This window comes from Cololabis saira, chromosome 12, assembly GCF_033807715.1.
Source record: "Cololabis saira isolate AMF1-May2022 chromosome 12, fColSai1.1, whole genome shotgun sequence".
NCBI classification, from domain to species: domain Eukaryota; kingdom Metazoa; phylum Chordata; class Actinopteri; order Beloniformes; family Belonidae; genus Cololabis; species Cololabis saira.
In genome coordinates, this window is record NC_084598.1 from 35,801,317 (window position 1) to 35,812,086 (window position 10,770).

The window sequence follows — 10,770 nt, forward strand, 5'->3', positions numbered from 1 at the left end:
TGCTAGGACAAGGTGTAAAGTCATCCCCCACAAATGGCAGAGCAATATTACGCACACACAATTAAAGGGCCAAGGCCTTATACTCTTACCTCGACACGAGACTGGAGAGCCGAAACAGTCCTGATACAGAGTAGGCCAAAGAAACCGCGCTGGGCGTCATGCAATGGACCCACAGCAGACTCTAAACCCAGATTTCCGGCTCTCGCGTCTTTATACCTTTCTACTCAGCACCTTGCGGAGGGGGGGGGGGGGGCGAAAGGCCTATTCGCCCCCCCCGTCCGCAAGTTCTCAAAATAAGTCTCGGCTCACACGGGACCAAAATCCTGTGTAAACTAGCTTCTCTCTCACAGAAAAACAAGCATTTGTTATAATAAACAGCAGGTGCATGGCTGATTAAAGCTGTGTTTTGGGAATCCAGGGCATTTCAGGACACAACATTTATTTTTCTCCCTTCATTCCACCTTTGGCCTGAAAATGTCCCAATTCACAAACAAGTATAATACATGAGCATAATTAATATGAAAAGTTGACTCCAGGGCATTCCAGGACACAAAATTTATTTCACCCCTCACTCGGTTTATTTTTGTAAGTGATGTCACTACTGTGACCACCAAATAATGTCGTTTTCCTGCCTCCACCTCATCCACAACATCTCGATCTCAGTCTCCGTGAAATTTAGTGGCACGGTTGCCTGGCTGGAAATGTTCATTCATCCTGACGCGCAGCAGAAACAGGCTGCAGGAAGCCGCTGCGCATGCTCAGCAGATACAGTCTGCAAATACAGTCATCAAGTACTTTCCATTCACCATTCATGGTAGAAAGTGGGCGTGTAGAGGGCGGGATATGAGGCAAATTCATGTGCGCAACCTTCCCGGTGGACTGTGATTTATAAAGCGAACATTGCGTGCAACAGTGCGTGCACACGTTTTATAAATCAGGTTTTTTTTGTGCGCACGCCATTTTCGGCTTTTGAACGCACGTAGACTTTTAGTATGAATCCTACGCACTCATTTATAAATGAGGCCCCAGATCACATTTTTGCATCAAACCGATGCAGATAAACAGTTCAAGTTTAAGTTCAAGTTTATTTATAAAGCACTTTAAAAACAATAACAGCTGACCAAAGTGCTAGACAAGTGACAGAAAAATAAAAACAAAACAGGTCAACGTAAAACATAAAACACAACAATCATGGCTAGTTAAAAGCTAGTGAGTAAAAATGAGTTTCAAGATGAGATTTAAAAACTGTTAATTCACCAACTTCTTTCTTGCCACTTGCATGTGCTTCTAAGATGTGTGAAGTAACTGTAGTAATTTAGCATGTTGACATGTTACATGTGTCTAATCTTTGTCCCCCCCCCCCCCCCATCTCTTCAGCGCAACCATCCGCAACGCTTTCCTGCTGCTGCTGGTGGCCACCTCCACCTGGCTGTGTGGTCTGATGGCCGTAAACAACAGCATTCTGGCTTTCTACTACATATTCGACGTCTTCTGCCTCGTGCAGGTACGGCCCAAATGTGCAGAAGCATCTCTTTGTGCCGCCGGATGCAGACGAGCAGACGCCTCGTGCGCTGACGTGCTCTCACGGCTCGTGACCCCTGTAACGCCCTTCTCCTGCTCTCTCAGGGCCTCGCAGTGATGCTGGTCTTCACTGTGTTCAACGCCGAAGTGCAGGAGGCCTGGAGAGTTGCCTGCCTGGGGAAGAAAAGCCCCGGGGAAGACCCACCGAGACCCCCGCAGAACACAGTGAGTCGTGTGCACACGCACGCTCTCTTGTTGTGTATTCACATCAACGCGTCCGACGCCGGGAGAAATGTTATCGTGCATTAACTTACTCGTCACATTAGCAACAAGCTGCAAGAATGAAAATGAGAAATGATGAAAATCGTTAAACCGAGATCTGATATCGCAACAGTCGGATCGTTACTGCACGTTAATGACTCGCAGAGTGAATCTAAGATCTTTATGTGAAGCCGTAAATCATCTCTGCACGATCTGCAAATCCTATTACTGGGTTTTATCCTCCTTTTGCACGTTTTGACTGTATTCATTATTAGACAGCACAAAAACCCTCTTGTCCTCCATTTTTCCATCCATCCATCCATCCATCCATCCATCCATCCATCCATCAGTCTCTCCCTCCATCCATCAGTCTCTCCGTGCCTCCCTCGCTGCTCTCCTCCTGCCCTCAGGGTGTGTTTCTGACCCACATACAGCACACCAGCCAGCGGAGCGCTGCCTGCTCTTTAGCCACTTCTGCAAAAGCCCCATGCAGCGCTCGCTCGCTGTCCGTGCGCGCGTGCGTGTGTGTTTGTGTCTGCGCACATTCATGAAACTCTATCCTACTTTCCCTCGTTCCCTTTTTTCCCTCCCTACCGTCTTGCGTGTGCGTTTATTAGGTCAGCTCGCTGCACATTAGCCGCTCCTTTCTTCACCATCTCTCTTCTGAAAAGTGTTTATAATCTCTCCTGTCTGAGTGGGCACGGGTGAGAGGGGAGGCAGCGTGCACGTTGCGTGTCCCGTGTACTGTGTAAATCTGCTCCGCCGTGCACTGAGCTCTGTGTACGTGTGTAGGAGTGTTTATGTGCATCGGTGGGAGTTTGTGTGATCCTCTTTTAAGTCCTATTTGCTCCAGAGCTCTTCGTCTCCATCACCGAGTCATCTGGGGAAAAAGCCAGACACTATTATTAGACACACACTGCAGCTTTTCTTTTTGTTGTTTTTTACCTTTAATGGGCAACATACAGTGACTGCCTGTTAGCATGCATTCATCTGTGTATTTGTACTGAATTATATGTTATTCTGTGTTTTTACCGTGACCTATGAACTGTAGAGCCGTCTGATTTTATAAGTTGGAAACTTCTGCTTCACTTACCTCACCTACTTTTTCTGTTCAATATCCCACAACTCTAAGCTTAGACTGTCGTTTCTAGGGAGCTGCAGAAAAATACCATAGAGATAACGTGCTTTAATGCAAAAAGATGAGTTTTTTTATTGCATGATGGCTTTCAGACTGTAAAACAACATTACTATAGTCATCGTAATCCTGATAAAAGGATAAAAAAAATAATAGAATAGAATAGAATAGAATAGAATAGAATAGAAGACTTTATTGATCTCCCAGAGGAGAAATTCAGTCGTGCAGCAGCCAAAACACACACACACTGAACGGTTTATACAAAAAATTTAAAATAAAAATAACCAATAAATAGTTAAATAATAAAAAAGAGCAATATAAAAAGTAGAAAAAGAGTATGTACAAGAGAGAAAAAAAAATAGTTAACACCAAAAAACGGATAATATTTACAAATATTTTCAAAAATACGTGAGGTATTTAGCGGTTATTGCACTTACAAAGAGACATGTTTATTGCACACGGGTGGCTACAGTTGCTTATTATAGAGTCTGATGGCTGTGGGGATGAAGGATAATAATAATATAGTAATATAATAAGGATTAATAATAATAAGTTACAAACACGAGATAACACATCTGTATTCTGGGTTTTTGCCTCCTGCTTTGAAGATTTACTGTTCCACCCAGAAGTTTACATGCTGTTTGTAAAAAAGACATTTTTACCTTTTACATGTCAATATGTGAAGTTGAGGAAACATTTCCTGCTCAAGGTCATTTAGGATTCTCACTTTAAAGAAAAAATGTTTTATTTTGTTAACTGGAGGCACATCTTCAGTCGAGAAGATTCATTTTATGACATCATGGGGAAAACAAATAAAAAACCCCAAATCCTGGTTCATCAAGGGAATCAATTGCTACAGTCGATGCCTGACGGTCCCAGGTTCACCTGTTCAGACGATAGTACGCGAGTATAAACGGCAACGGGATCACCCAACGATCACACGGTTCGTCCTTCTGCCGGGAGGAATGAACCAATTCTGCAGATTCTGTTTCAGTTTGAATGTCACCTCTCCGCTTATCTCTCAGCTCGTATCTCTGTGTCTCTCTCAGGCTCAGAACCCGTATCACAACGCATCGCTGTTGGAGCAGAGCGGGCTGCACCGCATCACCCTGGGAACCTCCACCATCTCCTCCGTCAGCTCTGCAAGGTAACCAACGTAGGCCAGCGTTGGCAAACATACACACGTATTACAACTCGCCTTGCTAGAGGAGATAAAATACCATGTTTTGGGTTTTTTTCACTGTTCAAAAGCAAATTATTTGACAGCAGCAAAATGAGAAACTGATGTGAATGAGGCAAACATTTCTGTTCAGAGTTTTGTCGGATTCAGGATTACGTCGCTTCAGGGAGGAAATTCCCTCGCTGATAAAATCCCTTTTGTGTGCTTTGTGGGTTAGTGGGGTAAGGATGAAGAAGATGGGATTGAACAGCGTACTGTATGTGGAGCGACACTAACGTCCTCTGAAAGCGACGTGTCGCTCCACTCCTCACTGATAGTCTCACTGTGTATATTTAGGGTAAAAAAGACTGCATTTATGTCTGTGTTTGAGTGTGGAAGCTCTGTTTTTGTTCTGTTTTCATCTGTATTGTATCCTGTGGGCATTTGTGTGTTTATCTGTTCTCGCTCTCCTCCCCTCCCCGTTAGAGAAAACCTTTTGGCCCGTCAGACTCTGGAACAAAACATCGTGCAGACTGGAGCGACAGACTTGGATGTAGCCATGTTCCACAGAGATGGAGGTAAAGGTGACTCGGACACTTTTGAACTTTATTTCCTCTTCTTTGATTATAGATAAATAGCGCATGCTGCATCTGTGAAGAAGAATAACAGCTCTGCCCCCAGTCGCTCACCTCTTTGACCATTTTTATGTCTCCATTCTCACCCACCGCCTCCAAGGTGTGGACTCAGATTCAGACTCGGACCTCTCCATGGAGGAAGAGCGCAGTCTCTCCATCCCTTCATCCGAGAGCGACGACAACGTGCGTCTCCGTGGGCGCATCCAGCGGCGATTCAAGCGCTCCAATCACAGCGAGCGTCTGCTCACCGAGCCCACCAACAACGGCACCAAAGGTGACCAGAGGGGTCCTCATGTTTTCACGTTTTCACACTTTCTCGGGGTGGGAGTCACGAGGCGGCTCCTGGAAGTTAGTTCCAGCAGCGTTTTCTGCTCACTTTCCTCACGCCGCTTCTCGTTCAGAGGTCTGTTTTAGGAGCAGGTGGCGCTAACCTCTCACATGCCCTCTGCCAACCTTCAATCTGCTGTTAAAATCCCTCCTCCTCCTCCTCCCCATCTTCCACCGGTAGGCTTCAGTTTTATGAAGAGGGTTATGTTATATCCAGTACTGGAGTTGAGGGGGGATGAGGGGGGATGGCATCCCCCCCTGAAATAAAAACGGTCAAAATCATCCCCCCTGTAAAACTGCCATCCCCCCTTTCCATCCCTTATGTCATTTCATCAATGAATGTGGTTTTACTTCAACATTTAGAGTTATCACCAGAAAAATAACTTATTTGACAATTTTCACCTGTTTCAAGTACATTTTCACTTGAAATAAGTAGGAAAATCTGCCAGTGGGACAAGATTTATCTTCTTATTACAAGCAAAGAAATCTTGTTCCACTGGCAGATTGTTCTACTTATTTTAAGTGAAAATCTACTTGAAACAGGTGAAAATTGTTGTTTTTTCCAGTGATGAGTCTTGTTTTAAGTGTAATGAGATTTTTTACTAAAATGAGACATTTTAACTAGAAATAAAACAAATATTCTTGTTAAGATTGTGAGTTTTTGCAGTGATCAATTTTACTTATCCTGTGAAGGACAGAGTCATATTGATAAGTTCAGAAAAGTGTTTTTTATTGTTGTATTTGATGTATTTGATGTAAGCCCAGTGGATATTTAAAGCTTACAGAAGGCTGCATTTAACTGCTGCTATGTCATTCCTGCAGTATTTCTGCAGGTGTTTTGGTCAGTGCTATTATTTGTAATATATTATATTATTTGTAATCAGCACAAATTATCTGTCCCCATATGATAAAATCCACCATCCCCCCTTTTTTTTTTACAACTCGAGTACTGGTTATATCTCCATGTATTCCCAATAACTGGGGATTGATTAGATCACAGCATCGGCAGCAAACCTCAACTGTTTTATCATTAAGAACAGATTGAATTGTTAATTCTAAGAGTAACCAAACTCCACCGACATGATTGATAGAAAACACAAGAAAAGAGTCCCAAAGTTTAGAGTTTCTTAAGCTAGAAGCGTATGAGAATATTCCCCTCCGGCAGGACTGAGAGGCAGCTGACGTTTGTGGCGTGCTTAGAGGAATAAAGCTGCAGTCAGCGCTACGCAACAATGGTTTTAAGGGCAGAGTTCCAGATTCAATAGAGACCCAAAGATGAAAAGAGAAAGAGAAAGAGCAACCGCGTACTTTTTCAGCAAACCCAGTTCAATATTTACAAAAGCTTAGCGCCTTTTGCTCTTCCTGTTCTTGCAGCGCGCCGTTTCTTTCTCCAGAAAGCATGCCGTAGAAAATGATGACATGAGTTGGCACAAAAGCACACAACCACAGGCTAGAATGTCAGTACCAGCTGTTACTAATCAATACATTTGCTCCTCTGTGCTCATTAACTTATATCATCCATAATATATGAGCTTACGCACCTCACAATAGATGAGATAAATGTCACACTTAAGCTGTTAACGTGAGAGCTTTCACTATGAGTAAAGGGCAGATATGTGAAAATCTGTAAATCAATACAAGTGATCGATTCTTGGTTTAATGGACTGCTTGGATAGGAGGAAGTCTCATTGAGGGCAAAAGGCAGATTTCAGCTGTCAGTTGAATAGTTGGGTGATCCAGATGGCCGGCCCGGTCTGATCAATACATCATCACGGCCACACTGAGGAGCGGCGGGAGAGAGGGGGAGTATTTACTGAAAGGTCACAGTCTGAACGGATCCTGCAGGCTGAGACGAAGCATTAACCCTCACCCATCCCATCTGGGCTGTTTATTACGACAGAGTATTAGGGCCAAACTAAGACAAAAAAAAAAGGAAATTACGTGAATAAAGTCGTAAAATTACGAGAATAAAGTCGTAAAATTACGAGAATAAAGTCAAAGCCTAATGTTACGAGAATAAAGTCTTAATACTACGAGAATAAAGTCGTAATATTACAACTTTATTCTCGCAACAATATGACTTTATTCTTGTAATTTTACGACTTTATTCTCGTAATATTACTACGACGGAGTATTAGGGCCAAACTAAGAAAAAAAAAAATTTGGAAATTACGAGAATAAAGTCATAATGTTGTGAGAATAAAGTCATAATGTTGTGAGAATAAAGTCGTAATATTACGAGAATAAAGTCGTAACATTGCGAGAATAAAGTCGTAATATTACAAGAATAAAGTTGTAATTTATGAGAACTCTAACAGGAAGAGTGTGTTAAAATGTTGAATATTGACCATCTTGTGAAGTTATATTTATATATTTATAATATATTTAATATTACGACTTTATTCTCTTAATATTACGACTTTATTTTCAAAATATAACAACTTTATTTTCGTAATATTACGACTTTATTCTCGTAATATTACGACTTTATTCTTGTAACTAATATTACGACTTTATTCTCATAATATTACGACTTTATTCTCAAAATATTCCGACTTTATTCTCGTAATATTACGACTTTATACTCATATTATTATGACTTTATTCTCGTAATTTCCCCAAAAAAATGTTGTCTTAGTTTGGCCCTTATACTCCGTCGTAGTTTATGAAACATCGGGCTGAAAAACAGACTCAAACCTTTCATGATTGCAGGGTCTGTTTGTTCGAGCGAGCGTGTGATGAGCGAGAGTTCAGAGGCTATAGAAAAAAAACAACAAAGAACCGAGCAAAGATCGAGGAAAAAAGGTTTTTATCACCTTTCACCGTGGTTTTGTTGTTGCTCAAAGCAGATTACAGATTAATAAGCTTAGCCAATTCTATTTGAACTGTGCCATCAAAGTAAGCGTTTGACATCAATAGTTCAATGTTGTCAAGGTCTGTTTGTATTTTTTGAGCTTAAAAAAAGAAAAAAAAAACTGAAATTAATCAGCAATAATTTGGATAAAAAGAATTTGTTCCGGCGAAGTTGTTTTTGAAAGAAGAGGCGAACATGTTTCTGCTTTGCTTCCCTAAGATTTGAAGAGAATCATCATGATATGATCTGAAAAACCAAGCCATCTAAAGTTGTTACCATGGAGATTTAAGCCTTCTCCACATCCATTGTTGGGCTCATACCGATGCCTTTCTTTAGTCTATGAATGATTTAAGATCATTACACCCCCTCAACACTCTCTTTTTTCCACATTCCTCAAAGATTTGAGCGAAAGCTGTAGACTGATAATCATGAAGGGAGAAAAACCTCGTCCTCCTCAATGAAGATGCATCATTCGCCTTCTGTCAGCGTTCATTTGTTTTATGTTCCGGACAAAATGTAGTTTCATGTCGAATCAAAAAGATGAATACGATGCCGGAGAATGAAGCTCTATACGTTTGCTGACTTTAATATGCAATATATTGCTGCAGTTATGGCAGGAATAACACTAATACTTGGTTGTTACGGATGTATCTGATTTAGATTTTTTGATTTTGAGTTTTTTATTTCGGTCCATTTGGATACAACATAATACAACATAAAAAAAAGGTCCAATATTTTAAATGGCTACGAAAAGGTATAGGCTGAAGCCAAGGCTTATTATGCCTACCCTTTTATGAACCTCGACTCAAACATTGAAAAAGAATGGATATATTGGACAAGTAACAGAGGTATCTATGGAAGAGTATTAGGGCCATGCAGGAGAAAAAATATTTGAGAGGGGAAGATTTTTTTTTTGTTGTGCACTTCGAGAAAAAAGTCGAAATGTCAAGAAAAAAGTCGAAATGTCAAGATTAATGTTGAAATAAAATTTCGAGAAAATAGTCGAAATGTTGAGAAAAAAGTCGAAATGATGAAAAAAAAAGTCGAAATGTCGAGATTAATGTTGAAGCACAATTTCTAGAAAAATGTCGAAATGTTGAGGAGAAAAAAGTCGAAATGTTGAGAAAAAAGTCAAAATTTCGTGAATAAAGTTGAAATGTTGAGAAAAAAGGCGAAATTTTGACTTTATTCTTGAAATTGTATTTCAACATTAATCTCGACATTTCGACTTTTTTCTCGACATTTCGACTTTTTTCTCGAAGTGCACAATAAAAAGAAATCTTCCCCTCTCAAATATTTTTTCTCCTGCCTGGCCCTAATACTCTTCCGTAGGTATCTAGACAAGAAACAAAGACAAAAAAAACAAAGATGAAAACAAAACAAAAAAGGAGTGATAAATTAAGTGGTTCTGGCAAGAGACTGTACAGCGCGGAGAGCAGAGGTTAAGAGTAGGGTGTGTAAAAAATCTGGGAGTAACCTCCAAGCGTGGGCTTGTTTCCGTGCGCAGCAGACCTGGATGGCAATGACCTGTTGTCCTACTGGCCGGCTCTGGATGAGAGCGACACCCACACCTTGCAGAAGTGGGGATCAGAGCGCCCCCTGGGGGCGGATTACAGCAAGGACGCCGCCAACAACAACCAGCTGGACGGAGCGCTCACCAGCGGGGACGAGAACGGCATCGGTCAGCCACACAGACACCGGAAGGGTGAGAGAGACACAAAATCACTCTTTTTCTTCTTTTTTTTTTTTTTATTTGTCCTCATTTTGATTTCTTTTTCCTTGTTTTTTTTTTAATATCTTTTCCTGTCTGATTCGCATCATTGCGGGCAAAGATTAAGTCTAATCAGAGGCTGGCCTGGATATCATACATGTGTAATCCTCTCCGTCACATTGTCTCACAAACACGTGCGGACGGACGTCCTCTGCGACTGGCACAGCCTGCCGCCGGGATGAAAATGGGACGCTTTACCAAGAAGAAGGATGATACGTCAGCCAGATGACGTGAAATAGCCTAAAACCTGCTTCACTAGCTGTCAGTTAAAGGTTCCTACTTTAAGGAGGTGGATCAGATGTATAAATTCATTCATTAACATTTTATGAAGCTTCACTTCTGGTCAAAGATTTGTGATTTGAAGAGCACACATAAAGCTGGCAAGGTCATACGGCACACACATACCTGTAGGACATCAGACACTTCAAAGCATGTAGACCAAGTGAAGAAGAAAAAGAAATGACGTACCCTGAAAGTGTGAAGGACGTTTTGAGGACAGTATTGAAACTCAAGTCAAAAATACACCTATTCCTCTACACACCCGTGACCCGGTTACATGCAGAAGCTGCCGTTTTTAATTATATGGAAAAGAAAGTACTCCCTCTTTAAATCCACTTCAAATCAAACTTAAAAATAAATCATCCGATCCTCACTGGGTGTCACAGTTGCATCCTGGGATAAACAGCAACAACAGACTTAGTGCACAATGTCATTATTTGCTGAAAAAAGACAAAAATGTGTAAGCCTTAAAGTCAGAGAGTGTGATGCTCATACGAACTGCAACAAACACAAACCTACAGGTCCTGGTTAGCATGCTAAATGTGAAAGACCATGAGGCGAAACTTGCAAAGTGACATTAACAAAAAGCAGAACAATGTTCGGCCATCAAAATAGAGATATTCTGGCCATATTGGACGGGACTAATTTTGGGCAAAAAAGGAAAAAAACATAACATATCAGCATAAAACAACTTATATAAACCGGGAAGCACAGCGGTAGAAGGGTGATGGTTTGGGCTCGGGCTGCTGCCACAAGACACCTTAAAAACATCGAATCGACCGTGAACCTCTGCATATTTCAAAGTGTTCCCCAGTCAAGGAGGCCATC

The 10,770-nt window shown here is 41.3% G+C and overlaps 1 protein-coding gene across 5 annotated transcripts in view; it reads left to right on the forward strand.

Moving 5' to 3' along the window:
• The window catches only part of celsr3 (cadherin, EGF LAG seven-pass G-type receptor 3), a 158,952-nt gene that overhangs the window by 142,992 nt on the left and 5,190 nt on the right, over nucleotides 1-10,770 (forward strand). For 2 of the 5 annotated variants that reach the window (XM_061736720.1, XM_061736725.1), the window contains exons 30-35: nucleotides 1,378-1,504; nucleotides 1,627-1,746; nucleotides 3,967-4,064; nucleotides 4,563-4,660; nucleotides 4,812-4,985; nucleotides 9,400-9,597. In XM_061736720.1, the coding sequence (XP_061592704.1) occupies nucleotides 1,378-1,504; nucleotides 1,627-1,746; nucleotides 3,967-4,064; nucleotides 4,563-4,660; nucleotides 4,812-4,985; nucleotides 9,400-9,597 (815 nt within the window). The remainder of the gene's footprint in view (nucleotides 1-1,377; nucleotides 1,505-1,626; nucleotides 1,747-3,966; nucleotides 4,065-4,562; nucleotides 4,661-4,811; nucleotides 4,986-9,399; nucleotides 9,598-10,770) is intronic. The other 3 variants (XM_061736721.1, XM_061736722.1, XM_061736724.1) reach the window with 3 other exon arrangements.